This window comes from Microtus oregoni, unplaced genomic scaffold, assembly GCF_018167655.1.
Source record: "Microtus oregoni isolate MIOR12 unplaced genomic scaffold, Mior012 000012F_ref0000307, whole genome shotgun sequence".
Lineage (NCBI taxonomy): Eukaryota > Metazoa > Chordata > Mammalia > Rodentia > Cricetidae > Microtus > Microtus oregoni.
Genome location: NW_024543071.1, coordinates 20,435,742 through 20,456,885, shown reverse-complemented (window position 1 = coordinate 20,456,885; position 21,144 = coordinate 20,435,742). Strand labels below are relative to the sequence as shown.

General features: G+C 43.4%; 1 protein-coding gene across 2 annotated transcripts in view; it reads left to right on the top strand.

Annotated features, from left to right (window-relative positions):
- Positions 1-1,926: 1,926 nt before the first annotated feature.
- The window catches only part of Entpd1 (ectonucleoside triphosphate diphosphohydrolase 1), an 86,851-nt gene continuing 67,633 nt past the window's right edge, over positions 1,927-21,144 (top strand). Inside the window, exon 1 of one of the 2 annotated variants that reach the window (XM_041662039.1) lies at positions 1,927-2,025. In XM_041662039.1, the coding sequence (XP_041517973.1) occupies positions 2,010-2,025 (16 nt within the window). In that variant the 5' untranslated portion in view covers positions 1,927-2,009. The remainder of the gene's footprint in view (positions 2,026-21,144) is intronic. The other variant, XM_041662040.1, reaches the window with a different exon arrangement.

Genomic DNA, 21,144 nt, shown 5'->3' with positions numbered 1-21,144 from the left:
TTAAAGGCGTACATCACCACCAACTGGCTTTGATTTTGTTTTCAATAGAGCACTGTGACCTGGTAGCCTCAGTGGAGGGTTCACTGTTAGGTTTGGGTGAGTTCCTGACCCTTTCTTTGCTCTGGGCCTTCCATTAATCACGCCCCCCCCCCTCTCTCTTTTTTTTTTCCCTCCCTCCGTACTCCCGCCCCCCCCCCTTGCATTGGTAGTTCAGTCTCCATCCTGGAGTACACAGATTATTTTGTATGTATTCTGTTTTTTTTTTAATTGTCCCCTAAATAGTAGCGGTACGCATGCGATCACAAAGTCTCAAAGATGACTGATATTTGCAAATATCCCATTATGCCACTTTAAAACAATGTTACTCTTACAGGACAAACATCAAACCAATATTCATTATTAGAAACGTAGGTTGAACTGGCCCTAGAGAAGGCATTCATTAGATTTTTCATTTAGTGTAATTAATTGCTCTTCTAAATGCAAAATCCTGTAGTTATGCACAGAAAGACACAGAAAGTCTTGTGATACAGTTCTAGATTTAGCTAAGTACCCAGAATTCCCTGAGCACATGCTGTGTGGCAGGCACTGCCCTGTATAAGGCCACGGACCTCTAAACTGAAAAGTCAGCCCTGCCCCCTTATTATCTGTAGTAAAATAGTGTAGCAGGCTGAAAGTGTAGACGAGGATGTACTGCCGTCAAAGCAGTATTCAGTAGTCACAGGGTAAAGGCTTTTGTGCAGAACTATGTCTTGTGGTATAATTAGCTTCAGACACGACCTCTCTGCTATAAAAGAAATACAGAAAAAAGCAAAACCCAAAGCAAACATGAGGCAGGAATCTGAAGGCGGTGTCTGCAGTCCTGCATTGCTGCTATTCACAAATCCGCCATTACCCCGTGTTTAACTGAGTACCTGCACTGTGGGAGGAGCTAGGGTTGGGAGCGTGGTGGCAAACAGCAGAAACTGGACTCCATGCTCTGTGGCATGTGAATAGGAGCAGGTGGCTCGTTTCTTGCTGTCTTGGTTTGATGGGATGCCAGAGGTCTCCTTTAAGCCTCAAATGCTAACACATATTGTTTGCAGCAGCCTTTAAAGGAGCAACTGTTTATGTGATTTTTTTCCCTGAGGCCCAGCCCTTGTCTTCATTTCAAAAAAGTTCATAGATAGTTTCAAATTTATTTGGTCAGCCTCTTGCCTACATTTTGGTCACCTTGCAAAGTCTGGGAGTGGCTATCCATGCTTATAGGACTGGAGGTAGGGAGTCAAAGCTGGGCAAAGGTGAGTGATTTTTGTCACTTGAGAGGTGGCAGAGGTACCTGGTGAGCAGTTTGCTCTGTGAGGCTTTCCACAGTAATAAGGTTTTCCCTGCAGCTGCTGGTATTGCTTGAGTTCTTCTCCGAAAAGAAAGGATTGCTCATCAGGAAGTGATCAGCTTCACCTGGCGAGAATAGCCACACTGGCCTTCCACAGGCCTTGACTATCAAGGGCACAGGTTTCTCATTATTTGGCTTCGTAATTACAGACACAGAGTTTTGTTGTTATTTTTCCCCTTGCAGTAAAAAAAAAATTTTTTTAGGGAGATAAAAACAGATTTTATTTATTTATTTATTTATTTATTTATTTATTTATTTATTTGTAACAGAGAGGGTGAGGGGTATATAAAAGAAGAAGGGGAAGGAAAGGGCCTTGAACACATACTGCTTCACGCCCAGGAAAAAATAAACTACAACCCGTTACAACCCCAGTAAGCTTTCGAGTAACTAGGGAAATGAACCGCCTTACTCTTCTACCAATCTGTATTTCTAGTAAATGAAAAAGACAGAAGCTTTGAGAGGTTCCTTCAGAAACCGGGCTGGCTAATTTAGCCCCTCCCACAAGCCCTAGGGTCTGTTATATCTCTGATCCGTGAGTACCTCTCTCACAGAAAGCCACCCCAGCAAGCAGAGGCAGCAAAAACAAAAACACCCAAGACAAACGAGGAAAGAGGAAGAAAACAAAAAGCTGCCCCTTATGGAAGATATAAAGGGTAAGACCAGAACTGATTTGATCCAAACCCTTCAGGGGAAAAAAACGCCCAATTCCAGAGCAAGTTCTTGAAAGAGGCAAAGGCAAAGCGCCTGAATGAACTTTCCCACTCCTCCTGAGCGAGGCGGAGGGAGCTTTGGGAAGCTGAGCTCCGGGCTGCCTGCCGTGCAGGCTGGCTCTTGATGAATATTCATAATTAATTGGTATGCAGATCTGCTTTTTTCCCCCTTCTTAGCGGCAAGTAACTGTTTTTCAATCCTCCAGTACCTAAAGAGGCGGCTGTTTCATCCCGAGTCATCTCGTCTCGGTTTGAGTCCCTGGTTAGCAGATGCTGGTTTCTGCGTGTAGATTTGTTTTGTTCGAATTTCCTGCGTTCTTACTTCTGGGACATTAGCAAAGGCTCCTGCTCCTCTGCCGGGAGTTGGACAGGCTAGTTAATGTGGCAAGAGACTGTCACAACAGGACCCTAGAGTGCGCCTTGTAAAAAAGACTGCAAACTTCTTGAGCTGTGTGGGGGAGTGCTCTTGTCCCCGCAAGCGAGGGAGAGAGGGCTGGAGGAAGGAAAAGGAAGCGATCCTCCAAAAAGAGCAGGTCGTATCTGACTGACCACATTAGATTTTGTCTAGGAAACTACAAGGGCAGACTGGTTTGCACAAATGGTTTGCAGTCTCTGCCTTTTTACCTCTTTTGGGCATTTTCTGCCAGGACGGAGAGCCAGCTGCTTGCCAGTTCTGGGGAGCCAGGAACAAAGGGGGGAATGTAGGGTCGCAAACCCACTTCATGGCCAGCTGCTAACAAGCTCACAGGTTTCTGTCACAGGTTGCAGAGGGGACTGGAGGATAGCAAACAGATTTCTTCCTAATTAAAGTAGAGTCAGCTGTGTGGGTTTCCTAAGTCTTTACACTGTGCTGGGACCTGTGTCCCCCTTTACCGTGCCTGCTATGCATCTCTCTCATCCATATAAGGTAAGTGCTATCCTTATCGCGTCTGTTTCCCGTGGAAGAAGAGGGCAGCTCACCTTGCGATCTGATCTGGTACTTAGGAAGTGACACCTGTGAATGCAGGCAGGCATTCTGTGCTTAGACAGTGGGGAGCATGGGTGCAGGGGGCCAGGGCACGGCTACTGTCTACTCCTCCACGCTGCCGCTCTGTTCAGAGGGCTTGCTGGGACACAGAGTCTGGATCACTGGGTTCTAGGCTTGTGGATCTCTGAAACTACTGGGGAAGAGTCAGTGATGGACTCTAGTCTGTGAATGAATTCCTATTTTTGCAGTCAAGTTTCCACTACCAGTTTCAGTTGGTTAATGGTAATTCTTCATGGGGGAGAGACAGACATTATTATTATGTATGGCCTTTACCGAGGGAGAATCTGAGCTTGGAGGCAGGACTCAAACATCTCTCTGTCAAAAAGTCTAGATCTGAGGAGGTTCCTCTACTTCTGGTTTCTCTTCTGAACATGCGTCCCCACCCCCAAGTAGCCCTCAGCAGCCACTTTCAGTTCCCTGAGGAACTGGTATTTCCTCCTGCCCGGTCTGCTCTAGGGCACTTTCCTCTATCTTGAAAGCATAGCTGGCCACTTTCCTTCTTCGTCCTGGAGCCAACCCACCTCTGTTTGACTTCCAGTGCCATCATTTGTACTGTGAGCCTCAGTTTCTCACCTATGAGTTGAGGAGAATAAACCTGCCTCAGAGGGTTATAAGGATGGAGGAACGATCTACACGAAGTTCCTAATGTAGACCGTGTACGCAATGAATGCAGATTGCTGCTGTTGTTCCTGGATTTTTCTTGAGTATTGCTCTCCCTTTAAGCCTCTCCCATACTTTCACCTAGGTCAGTACCTGCCTTGGATGTTTCTGCAATACCTCACTTTTAATGTTTAAGATGGTACTTATCATGCCCACCTGTTTTCCTTATCTCTGTGTCATTTTCCAGCCCCAAATGATAACTTCTATATTCATCTTTGGATGTATGATATCCAGCGCACCTTTTTTCCCCAGCCTTAAAAGTCATGGTCACTTTGTTGTTCGTGCAGGCAGAGGGATGGGAGAGAGGCCTCAGTCGTGACAACAGGGCAGAAGGCAGCTGTGGTGCTAACACAGTAGCCTCAGACATTCAGCAAGAATCCTGAGCCTAGGTACTGACTCAGTAAGAGCCACAAGACAGTCGTGGCCTGTGGCTGGGCTAACAGTTTCACCACACGAGGTCCACAACAGGTCTCTGATGTCCTTATTACAAATCAGCTTGGTGCTCATAAGCCACAAGGAGAAGTCCTGGGAGTTGATAACTAGCCTCTCAGAGAAGATGCTAGTTTCGTCTAGAGGGTGGAGCTTCACAGGCAAGTCTAGAAGTTCTTGTTAGTCACAAGCACCTTGAGCTTCTTAGCGGGCACTCAATAAGCTATTGCTATTCTAGTTGATGTTCATTCAAGAGCCCAAAGGGTTTACAAGGGACCTTTGAGTTTGTAGTACGACTCACCCACCCCCGATTGATGCATACAACTCCTAACCAGTTCACAAACAACTTTCTTGGTAGATACTCAGAAAAACAAAATGCCCCCTACCTCTAGGTTGATGGTCTTAATTGATGATGTGACTTGATGCCAAGACACCTGGTTTGTCCAGTAGAGCTCTGGATGAGCTTCAGTCTCTATCCCTACTCAGCCAGACACCAAAGTGGAGATTTTTAGGATCTCTCCTAGCATACCTTTACTGACTCTGAACAAGATACCTGGCTTGATAGAGCCTCTCTAGTCCCACTTTCTAGAACCCTTGCTGTCGGAGGCAGAGTGTTATGGTAATGAAAGAAATGCAAACACTGCCGAGCCTGGCCCTGGGTAAAATCATAATGTACACTGTTTGTTCCCAGCACCCTCTTTTCCTCTTTCTGGCATGCCTTCAAAGACGTTTGACAAATAGTGTTTGTCTGCCATTTGTAAGTACCTGTGCCAGCTCCTTGGGATATAAACAGTCTGCACATGATGTGGCAGGGAAGGGAGACATATGAAACCAATTCTAATGGAAGCCAGACTCTGTCGAGTGCTAAATATAGCTCGCATTGATTATTAAGAGCCAGGCATTGTAATGTTTTATGTATTTCGTCTCATCTAATGTTCTCATCAACTCTCTGGTATGGATTTATGTTTGTCACCCTTATGGAAGGAAGTCACTCAGCCAGAGTCACTCAGCTGGTAAGAGGCAGAGGGACCATTTTTGGCCAAGCGGTCAGTCTGTAAAGCCTGAACTAGCAAACAAGTCCCCCGCCTCCTGAGAGCCACAAGAGCAGTCCGACGGCAGTGCCGTGAGGAACACAACTCCTCTGATAACTTCTCAGAACACTTCTCAATGCGCCCCTTTCAGTTGGCCTTACAAGGTTAAGTGAAGTGCAGTGCCCACAGAAAGCCCCTTCCTTCCCAAGTCAACAACGCAGAGGGAGTTTTTCTTTTTACTAAAGCTGCAGCCTGTCCTGTGGAGTGAAAAGCTCCCTCTCGTTTCCACATTCCGAGCAGGACCTACTTGCTTCCTACCCTGGAGATTCGAAGGCAGAATTGCAGGGAGTCTTGACCATTGTTGCGGCCAGTCCTGACAATTGTAGAGAGTTGGGGATGACCAACCATGCAATTAAGTAAACATTTACAGAGTGATCAGCTGCACATTAACTGATGTCCTTATAATGATTTCCCTCCATAGCAACCGAGTAAGTGATGAGTTACATCTGGCAGCAGCAATTGCAATTCGAATTGCTTTTAATTGGCCAAAGCGTCTTTTCCTCCCCTGTGGTGCTATAGTTGCTTCTCTGTTCTAATCAGTAGTTATGACCAAAGGAGAATTTAATTCAGGTGTGCTGGGCTCGTCCTGTGCGGGGTGATGGAGAGGTCTGCGGGAAATTATGTAGAGTTTATTCCTTCAGATATTTCAGAGAGGCCAGATCTGAGAGTAGCCCTTGTGGTGAAGAATCATCAGGCATCCTGACAATTTGACGGAAGGTGGGAGGGGAGGCACGTGCTTAGTTGTGTGTGTCGGTGTGTGCGTGTGTGCATGCATGTGTGTTTCTGGGATTGCGGTTTTTAGACCTTAACATGCATATGCATCTTTGAAGATAATAAAATTCAGATCCCTTCAGAGGTTCTGGGGTGATGCTGAGGTCCTACAATCCTCTCACAGACCAGGTGGTGATGCTGACCCTCCATAGCAATCCGACTGACTGTGTCAGAAGGTCATCTCTTAGTCTGGGGGTTTATTTGGTACCCATGGATCCACCTTACCCCTCCTTCACCCTGTACTCTCTGAGCTGCCGCGGGGAGCCACCAAGTATCCAAGCCATGCAGGATAATGGGAAGCCAATTCATTTTTACTTTCAGAAAAATATATGCCCTACGACAGGATGTTCAGCCTCCAGTCTGCTATAACTTAGAAACAAGCCCACCTTTTCAGCACACAATCTACTACAGAACAAAAAGTCCTTCTGTTAGAGCTCATAAATATCTTCGCATTTAAACTTTTAGTTACGTGTATGTGTGTGTTTGTATGGGTATATGCATGTTACTGAAAGTGCCCATAGAGGCCAGAGACGTTGAATCACCTGAAGCTGGAGGTACAGCAGTTGTGAGCCACTGACATTGGTGTTGGGAGCAGAACGCAGGTCCTCTGCAGGAAAGGACATGCTCCGAACAGCTGAGCCATCTCTCCAGGCCCAGTCTCAACTTTTCTCTGCATTTCCCCATGGCTCCCAGGTCCCCTAAGCTTCCCTTAGTCTCCACTTTCGCTTGAGCACGGCTTGAAGTTCATGCGTGGCTGCCTACAGAATCCTGTGCTAGACTCAGAAGTGTCAGGGGAGCTGGGGGCTGCAGAGACGCAGGGCTCGAACACTGGGCATGGTCTGTGGGAAGGATCCCAGTTGCAAAGGTAGGAAAGTGGATGCGGAGAGTGTTGGGATTTCTTTAGGTTTGGGAAATTGAGGGAATTCTGAGCAGAAGCCATTGTTGGAGAGGTGAAGCTGAGGAAGATGTTTGATGGGCACACAACTTGTACTTTTTTGATTCTGTACTATCAAATTATAGAGACCAATTTATAGAGCTTGATCAACATGAATAGGGGTTTCCTTTGGTTTTTTTTGAATTTTTATTGTTTTATGTAATAGTTTTTGACCTAGACAAAATGTCTTTTGCACACACACACGAGGCCTGGGATCCTATTGCCTCAGACCCCTGGTATTGGAATATGGGCATGTGTCACCAAGCCTGGCAAAGGAAAATGCTTTATAAAAGGAGAAAATAAGTAACAATGGCATTTCAAAACAAAATGGGAGAAAAAAAAAAGACTAATGCCCTTGAGGTTGAGTAGAAAGTAGAAGATGAAGGAATGTAAGGAATTATTTTTTTGCGGTCAAAATTCAAGGAATCATTTCAGAGATGTTTCTCTTGGCCTCATGCAGAGTATGTGTACAGTTCCTCTGTGTCCACGAGGAAGCCAGTGGTCCAGTGCCTACCGTGAGAACTCCATGTAACCCCGATTAGGGTGAGGAGAGGGCCTCGAGAGTTGGGGGTCTGCCCCTCTCATTTCACCTTTTCCAGAGTACAGCGCCATGTCGCCAGGCTGTGGACAGTTTTAAAGTCTGGCTTTAGACAGGGCATGAATCACAGGTATTTTCCATTCGTAGCGCACATTTCACAGTCTGTCGTAGATTTAACAATTTCCATCTTTTGCAATGCCCCTAAGACACGGCTGTGCAGGAGCTTCTTCCCTATAAGTAGGGGTGCACTCTGAGGATGGAATCCTAGAAGTAGGATTACTGGTTTAAAACCCGTAAATATTTTCTGAAGTTTTCTGTCACCATTGCTAAGTTACCATCCCAAAGCCAAGTTGGTTCCCAAGGTCAAGTTAGTTCCCAAGGGGTGGACCCTTTGTTCCACTGGGGCTCCCTGTGTTCTGGCATTCCCAACAGTGCTCATGATTGGTTAAAACTAATTGTATCAACTTTAAAAGTCTTTGTAACTTTTTTAGTGACTAGGAGTCTTTCTGGTACTCTTCACACAGTATGTTTAGTCTTTTGCAAATGTCTACAGTCTTTTCCCATTTATGACTAGTTTACATTTTATGTTTTTAATCTAATTTCTGTGAGTGATCCATCACCTAAAGATATTTAATCTTCCGCCATACTTTCAGTAGTTTTGTGGAATCTCTTCCTAGTGGTTGCATAATATTTTATACTGTTTTTATGAAGAGATCCAACAAATTTTTAAAACAGCTTTGTAGTTTATAAGTAGTTTGATACTGTATTTTTATTACCTCCTTAAACCATGGTAATATGTTTTAAGTTCTAAATAATTCCTATTTTTGTTTAGATTATTATTAATTTTTCATTTGCTTCTTAATAGTTAGAAGATATAGTTTTATAATATCTGAAATATCCTTGTAAACATGATGAGTTTTTATAAACCTGTGAATAGTTATGAATGTAATTTATTTTTTAAAAATATAAAATTGATATTAATCAGTTTAATCTCTTTAATTATGTTGTAATTTATCTCCAGTTATAATTTTCCTCCATGTGAAATTATAGTGTACCTGCATTCACTCCATTTGATAGCATGTTAGTGTGTGTGTATGTGTGTGTAGTGTGCATGTGTTTGCACGTGTATGGGTGTAGGTTGATGCCCGAAGTTCATGTTAGTGCCTTCCTCAAAATCTGTCCACCATGTTTATTAAGGCAGGGTCTCTGACTGAACCAGAAGCTTACTTGCTGGCAGGCCAATCTGCTGTCTATATTCACCTGTCTCTCCTGCTCAAGACAGGCATTCCCAGCTATGTCTGACTGTTTACTTGGGTGCTGCAGGTTTGAACTCAGGTCCCCATGTTCTCACAGCGAACATGCTTACCTACTGAGCTATCTCCCTATCCCCAGATTTCAAGTACTTTGAGACAATAAATTGTCTTGTTTGTGCTAATTTGTGGTAGCAGCCGTTATTAGCACACTATTATGGTAAGTATTTAATAAATGGATATGAAGTTACTTTAGTTACCACACAGATGGGTTTGGGTCACATGCTGTTCTAATCACTTTATAGATGTTAATTTAGTTTTGAAACGACATTAGAAGTCGGTGCTGTTTAATTTCACTCTTACTGATATTTGAGGAATGAGAGCAGTTAAGCAATTCAACTAATGTCTCTCAATTGGAAAGTGTGGAGTTCAGACTCAAATTCTAGGCATTGGTCTCATTATTATTTGGAGATATGGTTCACAATGATCCTTGTATTTGAAGCCTACAATGAGGTGGGTGCTAGTATAGTTCCATAATTGTGGATGATTGTCACAATCAATTTTTATCATTATTGTCATTCCAAAGCCTCTGCACCCACTAATAATCACTTCCCATTTCCTAAGTGCTCCCCCACCCCTCCCCTGTCCCAGGCCCCAGGCACACACAGTCTAGTTTTCTTCATAGCTCCGTGTGTTCCAGCCATGTCTTGTCTATGACGTTCTGTGTCACATCACACTTTAGCTGTCTGTGCATCACTCGGTTGCTACGGGAACTGTTTTGTATTTGTTTTTTTTTTGTGTGTGTGTGTGTGAAGGATGCCACTTTGCATGTGTCTGGACAAACGTGTGTGTAGACAATACTTCAATTCTGTGAGTCTAAACCTGGAGTGGCATTGTTCGGTCCAGTGTGTCTATGTCTACTCATTTGAGGTTCAGCTAGACCATTTACTGAAGTAGGTGTGCTGTTTACACCCCAGAGTGTGATGTTCCAGTGTCTCTGCATCATGGCCAATACCTGTTGTCTATCATTGATTAGAGCCTTCCTAACAGGTGGGGAGTGGTGATTGGTGTGCTTTGGGTCTTGTTTCTGGATGGTTGATTGCTGTTCTTCATGAGTTCTCAAGGAAATCATGCATCCTGTTTGGAGAAATGTCTATTTGGATTGTTGTTGATGGAGGCTGTTTGTTTGTTCCCAGTAACCCAGACCCGAAATAAACACACAGAAACTGTATTAATTAAAATATTACTTAATAATAAGCTTATTATTATTATTATTATTAGCTTATGAATATTTCTAGCTGGCTCTTATATCGTAAATTAACCCATTTGACCTACTGGTGAGGCTCTGTCTGGCGTCCAGTGTCTGTCTTTTGCTGCAGCTACTTGGCTTCTCTCTGACTCCACCTCTCTCCTTCTCTATCTGCTTGGAATTCCCACCTTGCCCTATTCTGTGCTGCAATAGTCCCAAAGCAGCTTCTTTATTAACCAATGGTATTCACAGCATACAGAGAAAAACCCCACATCAATTGGTTTTCCAATTTTTAAAAGTTTGACTTTTTATTGTTGATTTGCAATAATTCTTTATGTATTCTTTTTGTTCAGATGTATGGCTTTCAAAAATTTTCTGTATTCTAAAGTTCTTTCCATTTTTATGATAACTTTTGCTATACAAAAGTTTTACATCTTAAAGATATCCATATTTTCTTTGTTTCTTTGTTTTTGATGTCATCTCTAAGAACGCAATGCCTAGTCCATTTATACCTGTGATTTTTTCCAATTTCTTTTATTGTGTGTGTATTTTGCAGTAGCCATGGAGGCCAGAAGAGATCATCAGACCCCCTGGAACTAGGTTGCTAATGGTTGTGAACCACAATGTGTGTGCTGGGAATCAAACCGGGGTCCTTAACTGCCGAGACATCTCTCTAGATGCCTATGCTTTCCTCAGCATTTTTCTGGTTTTTATCCCGATATTTAGATTTCTGATCCTTTCTGTTTCTCCCCCCTCTCTCCACCCCCTCTCTCCACCCCCTCTCTCTTCTGAATATCCAGTTGCCCCAGCATCATTTGTTGAAAAGTGTTGCTATCTTTAGTGAATTATCTTGGCATAGGTTGAGAATGAATTTGCTGTTCATGAAAGTCTGTTTCTGGAGTCTCAGTTCTGTGTTCTCTTTAGACTGTCCTGGTCACTATAATTTTGGAGGAACCATCACAATAAGAAGTTCAAGTTCTATAACTTTATTTTCCTTTTCAAAATTGTTTTGAGCCCCTTGGGTTTTGAAATGAGTATTGGGATCATCTTGTTAATTTCTGCAGAGAAACTGCTTGAGATTTTGATAAGGATTATACATTATACTGATAAGGATGATATATTATGCTGAACATAAATGTGTTTGGAGAAGATTGCCTGTTGTTTTATCTCCAGCGCAGTGGTAATGCCTTAATCTACTGCTATTTCAGCCAGCAATCGCAACTCCACAGCTACTAGCCTGCTTCTGTACCAGAGACCTAGCTGCTCAGGCTGTATGTAGCCTGGCGGGAATTCTGCTCCTGAAGGCACTGGCTTTGCTGCTACACTAAAGGTAGCTTTAACTAAATCTCTACTGTTCTGTTTATAGATAAAGCTTGAGGCTCAAAGGCTGGGGTGGAAACCTGCTAGCTCAGAGAGGTTGAGCAGCACCTAGCTAACCTTCTGTTCTTGCTGGTGTCTTCCCAAAGCCCATCCTTCTGCTCTGCCAAAACAGAAGAGCCTGTGCCTCTCAAAACTCCTCCCTAACTCTTCTAGTGTGTCTCTCTATTTCTCCCTAATGCCCTCTGAGGCTCTGATTACTTTCTGTCAACTAGTTGCTAACTCTGCCTCCTGACCCAAGATTAATTTTATTTAATTAATGCAAAGGCAAGCTTGGGGTTCACAGTGTGATTGAATATTTCCCAACAGCTGTCATTTTAAAACTATCAAAGACAGGTGGTGATAGAGTTCTCAGTAAACTCAAGGCAGCCCTAGTACTGGATTTTAAATAGATGGATGAATCATCATAAAAATAAGCCAGCTTACCCCTGAACATGTGGTAGCTCTCTTTTTATCTCCATCTTTAACTTTTTCAATAACATTTTCTGCTTTTTAGACCATAGGTTTTAGGTTCATTTTATCACATTTATTGCTAAGTTTCCTCTCTCTTTTGATGCCTTTTTAAGAATAACTGGAGCCAAGCCATGCTTTTAAAAAGGATTTATTTATTTATTTTATGACTATGGGTGCTCTATCTGCATGCATGCCTTTATGCCCGAAGAGGCATCAGATCCCACTAGAGATGACTGTGAGCTACCATGTGGTTGCTGGGAATTGAACTCAGGACCTCTGGAAGAACAGATTTTAACCACCGAGAAATTTCTCCAGCCCCAGATGCATGCTTTTAACTGCAGCACTTCTAAGGCAAAGGCAGGAAGAACTCTGTTGAGTTCTTGGGCTCATATATACTGTCCATCTTTATTTCCAGTGCATCTATGTCATTTTATCAAATACACACACACACACACACACACACACACACACACATATATATATATTTCCTCATTTCCTCATTTAAAACACTAGCTTTTGAAATGAATTTTCACATTGTTTTGATGAAGAAATTGGAATAGTCCATATTTGTTTCCTTCCCTTTTCCTTTTGACCCTGGACCTTTGCTTATTCATTGTCATGAATGCACCTTCAAAGATGTGGATGATAGATATCTTACTTTTAAATCTATGGGAATCTGAAAAGGAAAGCACCTTGTGTTTATATGTATCTTAATATTGAAGCAGAAATGAGCAATTTTGATCTTAACGTGAAGAAAGGACTCAACAGCACCAGCTTCCCACGCCCACTTTTATCTTAAGTGCCTAACCTGTGCCTGTTGTCGGCATCAGTGCTGGGGACATTCGTTGTCACGCATGATGGCTTTCCTCTTTAGCTATCAATGAGCAGACTCCTTCCTGGAGACGCGTGCTGGCGCTCAGCGTGATTCATTTCTCACTGCGCTGTCTGCATTCTTGAGCTCTTAGTCTGGGCTCCTTTCCTGATGAGCTATTCTCTTAGCACAGCAAATTAACTTTCCAGAAAGATGATCATCAGGAGGAAGGGTGACTAGCTGTCCTCAGGGCAGAAGCCTTCACTGCCACGTCCCCAGGAAAGTTCCTCCAGTGTTTCGGGAAGCCTGAAGCCATAGAGAAGCTGAGGACGATGATGGTTTTCTGCCAGAGCTGTTTGTCGTGTTCTGTATCCCAACGTTATGGTATTTGCAGCAACGTAGCTGAGGCTAGACTTCCTTCTCCAGAGTGGCCTAGGATAACCCTGCTGCTTTCCAGATGTAGCTGTTCTTGAGGGAGTGGGGGGCCCCTCCCGTGATTGCTTTGGTCACTACCCCTGCCTTTTGCCTTAACTCTGCAAGGGCTTATTATTTAGATGCCTTTAAACTTCATATTTCTTTATTTCCTTTTTACCCTTCTTCCCCTTCATTTACTTTCAGAACACTCCAAGAGTGGTTTCCTAAGATTCCCCTCTACATCATCCAGTTTCCCATAACTAGTATCAGCATCCAGTTTGATTTTGGCTTCCGTGAAATCTCTGCGTTTGTTCTTTCTCATAGCAAAATCTTCTATCCAGTTAAAATCAAATATTTCCCTTTTTGTCCCTCTTTTTGTCATTTTATTGATGGAGGTGACTTTCTCCTCCATAGTTTAACTTTATTGCAAAAGTTTTTTTAAAATTATTTTCTGTGTATGGGTGCTTTGCCTTGTATATGCCTATGCAAACACATGCCTGCAGTACCTATGGAGACCAGAAGGGAGCGTTGGATTCCCTGAAACTGGAGTTCCAGAGAGTTGTGAGTTACCATGTGGGTGCTAGGAATTGAACCCAAATCTTCCTGTGGAAGAGCAGCCAGTGCTCTTAACCAATGAGCCATCTCTCCAGCCCCATTTTTTTTTTTTAAATGTAATGGTTTGAACAGCTTTCACTGATGTTTATCTCCAGCAAGCCTGAGAGATTTGGGGTGGGTAGTTTACCCATAGCTCTTGTGGAGTCAGCTTGGATCTCGTTTAGGAGTCTCAAAGACTAGACTCTCACCTCAACGTGGGAGGAGATCTACATCCTCCGGGCGGGGCAGCTGTTTCTGACCCAGGAGAGAAGGCAAAAGGCATCTTGAGTATTTCCATGTTTCAGAAGACATGGAGACCAGGCTGTCAGAGTTCTGTCAATAATGTTGTCCAGGGGCTCAAGACGTCCAGGAAGGACCCCTCTCTGGGACATGTTCTTGCTTTGCTTCTTCCTCAGGGAGGAAAACTGTGGAGCTGGGCAATGAGCTCTGCCCTGTGCTTAGCACGTTCCCCACAGTGATGCTGTCGTGGGAGAGGGGCTAGAATCAGAAACAGGGCACCAAAGGTTACCCAGACATTCCTTTGTCCCTCCTGTCACGCCGTGTTGTATTTCCTTCTTCATGTGTTCTGTTGTTTCCAAGTGTAGCAGGGCTGGGAAGACATCTGAGTCCTTGCTTTACTTGCTCCTGGCCATATCATCCAGATAAGGACATGACGATCACTACTGCGTGTTCTTTATCCTTACATAAAATTGTTTCATTTTGCAAAAACATTCTTCCTTTTGGATACACAGGTAGATTTTTACTAAGACCGTGGGAAAATGTGACAAAATATTTTGACTTGATATTGACGCTGTCATTATGTTCAGTGGTCACAAGATTGTGCAATTGCTCTAGGGACATTCTAAGAAAGAACCAGCCAGTTAGTGAGTGGTGCTGTGGGGGTTTGCATTAGGCATATGCAGTAACACCTCAGTAAATGAGGGGTGACGGGGTCACACACTAGAACAAGGACAGAGGAATGGGCAGGGGGAGTTCAGTTTTGACAGTGTTTCTGAAGCGGAGTTGGAGAGGTAACAGTTAGGTGGCTTCCTGCGGGGAGGGGAGGGAAGAAGGATGTGAGGACTTCTCATGAGTCACAAGCTAGATGGTTGGATCAGTAATTATCTATAAGCAAGGCTGAGGACAGGTGAGGGAGAGCAGATTTGCAGGCTAGACAGCAAACACCTTGGATGCTAAATTGAGATGTCTATAAGATATCAGGTAAGGCATAGGTATTCTGTTGGTTGCTGGGAATTTGGATGTAGATCTCAGAGATTGGGAGACTAGAGGAGCTGCAATTGAGATGTAGAGTTAGTGGTTGGGAGTACAGGCAGGGATAAGTCAGTCTGTAGTACAGAGAATAAAGATGGGAGACTGGAAAATGACACCTAGGGAAGCACCATGTTAAGAAAGGAGCAAGGAGAGAAAGGGCTTAGGAAAAAAGACTCAGCAAGAATACCTTAAAAGGTAGAAGAAAGTCAAAGAGAGGGTTTGGACCTGGTAATCAGGGGACCAATGTTCAAGTTCACAGCTGCAGAAAAGGCAAGAAGGATAGTCAGACTATATGCAGCCTCTCTTGGTGGCATACCCTCCTGCATCCTCCGTCCCACCCACAGTGTGAGGCTGCATCCAGCCTCTCTCTTGTAGCATTCTCACGCATGTCCTTCCTACCCACAGCCCAGTGCTTTGGGAACTAAGATGCATTTTATGCTTGCTGCTAAAAATGTTCTTCTCTGAAAAATGAGGACCAACAAGCTGGCTCAGTGGGTAAAGGCATTTGCCATCAAACCTGCCAACCTGAGTTTTATTCTTGGGACTCATATGGTTAAGAGAGAGCAAGCCAATTACCCTGCAAGTTGTTCTCTGACCTCCGTATGAAAGTTGTGGAAAGCACAGAAAAATAAATAAATGTAAGGGAATAAAAGCTCCAATGGTATGTTTTACCATGGAGGAAATATGGTGACAGGATTGTGGAATTGTTAGTCATGTTGCTGTGCGGATAGAATTCACAGATTAAGAGACCAAAGTACAGGAATCAAGAAAGTAAGAATGGAGGGCTTCATGTGAGAAGAATGGTGTTACTGGGAAACTAGTTAGACGGAACAAAGCGTGGATTTGGTTAATATTTGAATGATAAAAGTCAGCCTATGGGAGATAACCCAATATTCATTCATCAAACTGTACTTACTAAACAAAGCATGTGCAAAATGCTATTCTAGATGCAGAGAAGACATCAGGAGACAAAATAAACCCCTTGACTTTTATGAGGCTCATATCTCAGAGGAGAGGTCGCAGGAGAAGTAAAGCATCTGTGTGCTCAGTCACAAGTGTTCAGAAGGGACGCAACAAGCAAGGAAGGTCAGAGGGGGTGTCCTGTGGCAGTTTCTGGGATGAACATTCCAGGTGGAGGGGCCATTAGCTATAAAATCCTAAAGGGAAGGGAAAGGCGTAAGAAACAAGGACTCCAGCATAATTCCAGGTGAGTAAGGTAAGAGCCCAGGGACATAACGTCTAGGTTTTTGGGGGCCGCAGAATAGGCTTCGGCTTATATTCACAGAGAAATGAAACATTATGGCAGATGCCGAGCACAGCCGTGGCCTTGTCCAGTCTGTGCTTTAATAGGGTCACTCTGGAGAGAGACTTGCTAGGTTATCACTGTAGTGATGCGGTCCAGAGATAAGGAGTCGTGATGGCAGCAGCGGAAACATTGAGAAAAAAAATTGCATTGTATCTATTCTGAAGATAGAGGCTGTAAAATTTCCCAGTTGAATTTAACAGGAAAGGGAGAGACGGAAACTTGACTTCAAAGACTTGGCACCTTCTGAGGAACTGGAGAGACGGAGTCCTTGAACTGAAGATGGACTACAGATGGGAGAAGTTTGGGTGGAGAGATGAAAAGAGTTTATGTGAAGTCTAAGTCTATTGTCTTTCCCCGTGGATGTGATAAAATACCTTATAGACGCAGCTTAAAGCAAGGAGGGTTTCTTTGGGCTCAAGGTTTAGGAGGTAGAGACTATCTTGATGGGGAGGGAGTGGTGGCTGGGATCAGCGTGGTTCAGGATGTTTGGGCATAGATTGCTCAGCTCTCCACAAGGTCAGGAGCAGAGGGCAGTCGATCAGGCTGGCCGTACCTGCCCCTCAGCCACTTACCACCTGTAGCCAGGCCCTTCTTCTTAAAAGTTCTCCTGCCTTCCAACATGGTACCACCTACTGGAAACCAAGTGTTCAAACGTATGAGCCTGTTTTGGGCCAGGGTAGGGGGTAGGCATTTTCCAGTTAAACCACAATAGACAGCTATTTTAATGTTAGAATTCAGGGCCAACTGGTAGATACATACAGAAATCTGGAGTTTGTGGGAGAGCTAGAGATAATTATTTGAGTTACCAGGAAATATTTAAGTTCAATGAAACTGGATTTAGTTGCAAAGAGACTAGCTGAGAAAAATAAAAAAAATAGGTATAGATAGAAAAGCAAAGAGGTTTGGGGAACAGAGCCTTGGACTATTCAAGAAGCATGCTCCCTCTCAGTGTGTGTGTGTTGCCTAGGGGAGAGCATAAACTAAGGGAGTATGCTGACCTGGGGAGCCAGGCAGAATGCTTCGAGATGAGGAAGTGGTGAGCTGGGTGTGCTGCTGTTCATGAGTCAAATTCAGGTGAAACTGGAGGTGGGGGACATTAGGTGGCCTTTGTAAGACATTGGTGGAGTGCCAGGGACAAATTATCCATGGAGGAGGTCCTGCTGTTCTCCTGTCTCCTCACCCCTATCCCTTTCCTCTGTACCAGAGCTACGGAAGAATTTGTAACATCTGAAGAACTTGGTTGAGAGGGAGGTAGACAAGGTTCCTCAAAGGAAATTTTGAGAGTTCTGGTGTCAGAGGAAGAGGAAGTGAACTCCTGGCACTGAGTAACAACAAGCATCCACTTTGGCTACAGATAGTCTGTTGCTGTCCTTTGGAAACATTTGTGTTCCTGTCGTCAGCTCCTCATGAAATCATTTAGGATGGAAATTCTTCTGGGCAGGCTCAAGTCCCAGCTCTTGGGTATCCAGATCTTAACATCTTCTGTGAAAGAAGGATCAGCCGAAGAACAAGCCAGTCCAGTTTATCCGTGAACACGGCGCATCCTTGATAAACAGAGGTGCTCTTTTCTAGCAGAGAAAAATGGTTCTCAGATATTGGCTTAGTTAGGTTTTCTATTGTTGTGAAGAGCACAGCATAAACACGGCAATTCATAAAGGAAAACATTTAATTGGTGCTGTTTACAGTTTCAGAGGTTTAGTCTATTATCGTCATGACAGGACATGGCAGTGTGCGGGCAGACATGGTGCTGGAGAAGGAGCTAAGAGTTCTACATCTTGATCTACAGGTAGCAGAAGGAGACTTTGTCCCACACTGGGGGAAACTTGAGCATGGGAGACCCCAAAGCCTACCCCCACAGTGACATACTTCCTCTAACAAGGCCACACCTCCTAATAGTGCCACTTTCCATGGGCCAAGCATTCAAAGACATGAGTCTATTGGGGCCAATCCTATTCAAACTGCCACAGATATTTTTAGGGTTGTGAATATTCTCCCTTAGTCAAAGATCACCACCATTTTTTGATAATTTTTTAAGTATATATGTGTGTACGTATATGCTATATGTACGTGTGTAGAGGTTAGAGACAACGGGCTGGACGTGATACTCTCCTTGCGTCTTGCTGAAGCAGGGCCTCTTCTATAGTTTCTGCAGGACTGTGTACTCCTGGCTCCCTACCCCCAAGCTTCTAGGCACTCTCCTGTCTCTGCCTCCTGTCCTGCATAGGAATGCTGGGGCTACAGATTTGTACATGGCCTCAAGGTTTTGAAAGCTAGTTTGGAAATCAAATTCAGGTCATCAGGTTTGCCCAGCAAACACTCTCACCTGCTGACTTATGATGCTGGTTGCTCTCTGACTGACTTTTAACCTTATTGGACTCTAGTTCATTTTGTTTCTAAAATTCTCCTTCACTATATGTGCGGGTCTTTGCAACTACTATGACCAACAGAATGATGTCTGTGAGAGGCAAAAAGGTAGTTCAGTTCAACAGGACTCAGTAGCAGGTGTTGGTTTAGGCTTCAGGAGTCTGACCCCAAGTAGTTTATTTCAGGCATATTTAAGCTTAGCACAATTTGGTGAAAAATCTAGTGATAAATAACTCAGTTCCCTGTACACAATAAAGCTTAAAACATGAATGACTTTGTAAACTCTTTGTAAAGTACAGGTGACACTTGCCATAAAGATAGATTCTGTAGACTGACAAGCTCATAATAAGGGCCTGGAGGAGGATCCAGTGTTGTCTTGGACACACAGATATCACAAAGGTCACCCGACTTTTAACCACATCCAGCCCCCTGGGTGGGTAACAGGTTATACATTCTTCTTCTCTTTGAAAAAACAGCTTTGTGTGTTTGACATTCCCTGTTCCTTTAGTGGCTGTCTGTGAGCACAAGGACCTACGTGCCTCCCACAACTGCTGTGCTTCCTTATAGAGAGATCGGCTTTTCATGTGTTTTACCAATTGAAACAACTCTCCCATTCCTGGTTTACTGACTAACTCCTACCCATTCGGCTAGGTTTGAGAAATACACCATGGTCTACACAGGAGAGCAGGTCGTACTGATGATTCTTCTATGGCTAAGAAACCTGGGAGGGAAATGGCAGCTTGGCCAGTACTGAACTCACCTATAATACCTTCCTCTCTTTTACAATATTTGTTTATATTACATTTATGGACTAAACCATCTTAAGTTGATAACTTTGTATTCAAAACTAAATGATTGACATTTCTTACGAGTCATCCTATTGCATACAGTTTTTCAAGGTATCCAGGCAAACACTGCAGCTTATCCCCAGGATAGTCCGGAAGCACTTGCCATGACTCCCAAGCACTCAAACAGCTGCTGTATACAATGGGTATTCTGTGTGAGTTGGCTTCAGGTCTCTGGATGGTCTATGATGTCAACAACACTCCTTGAACGACAGACACATCGTGCAACCTGCACCAGGCCTGTTTTTCCTCCTGAGTCTAAAATCAGTTGCTAAATCAAAATCTACCAATTAATGCACCAGATATCATGATTATCATAAGTAGACCCTTTTCTACTTAGTTGTTAGATTTTCATACAACATCATTCCAGTTCAAGCTGTGTGTGTGTGTGTGTGTGTGTGTGTGTATGTGTGTGTGCCTGCCTTATTGATTCTTGCAAACACCCATCCTGATATACTATACGGATATTATTTAAAGTGTTTATAATGAGTGATGAGGCAAAGGAAATTGGAAAGACTCAGGCAAACCACTAACAAAAAAGTGTGAAGCAACCATGCCAAGCCAGATGACTGGGAGAAGGGAAGCCACGCATGGTACTTTTTGTCTACCACTGTTGCCTAATTGTTTGGCACACAGACTGTTTCCCAGCAAGCCGATCATGTGACCATGGGTGGGTAGATGAGACTAGACTCCTGCTGGAGCTCAGAGGCTGGATTATGAGTGAGGGATCTCAGTGGCTAAGACTATGAGAATAATATGATATCCCCCCAATCACTAGCAAACCAAGACAACTGCAATGGTGAGATACTCTTTTTCACGTGCCAAAGGGAAGGGCTTCTCTTGCTGTTTATTTTGTTTGTTTGTTTGTTTTCATGGTCAGTACCACTGAAGATACAGGAAAATTAACATTCTCACATTGGCCAAAGTATAGGTTAAACTTTTCTAAATGGTAGTTTGAGCACCAAGAATGTTATTATCCTGACCAAACATAGCTACTACAAAAATTGTCTAAGTAAGCTATCGTATGTGCATAGCTGGTCCTCAGAGGATGTGCTTTGGTATGTTGTCTGCAATAGTGACCAGAGGGAAATAACCCAACAGATAGCTATATTCCAAAGAGATCAGGAGAAAACTTGTGAGAGTAAGGGAAGTATTGTGAAGTGGAAAACCAGGTTACCAAAGTGAACAGGCAAGGCCTACTGGTTAGAAATAATATCCTTGACACCAAATACATACATAAGGAAGACTTAAAAAGGTGAAATATTAAAATAGATTGTTTACATAGATTTTATTTTCCTTTTTGATATTTTCTGTACCTTCTGAATTTTAACAAGCATATATTATTTTTTTCTGCTATAAGAAATACTAAATGCTACTTAGAAATAGTTCTCATTTAAAGTTAACTGCAAAGTTATTAATTTACGAGTAAAAATTAATCAGATATGCTGGGCAGTGCTGGTTCATGCCTTTAAACTCAGCACTCAGGAGGCAGAGGCAGGCGGATCTCTCCAGAGCTAGTTCCAGGACAGCCAAAAGCTACACAAAGAAACCCTGTCTCGAAAAACAACAAAAATAACTGCAAAAATAAGCAGATTTAAAAGGACTCTGTGAAGCACGGTAGCCTGCTTATTAGCCTTATTTTCAACTATATGTGTAATTCCTCTACCATTTTACGAA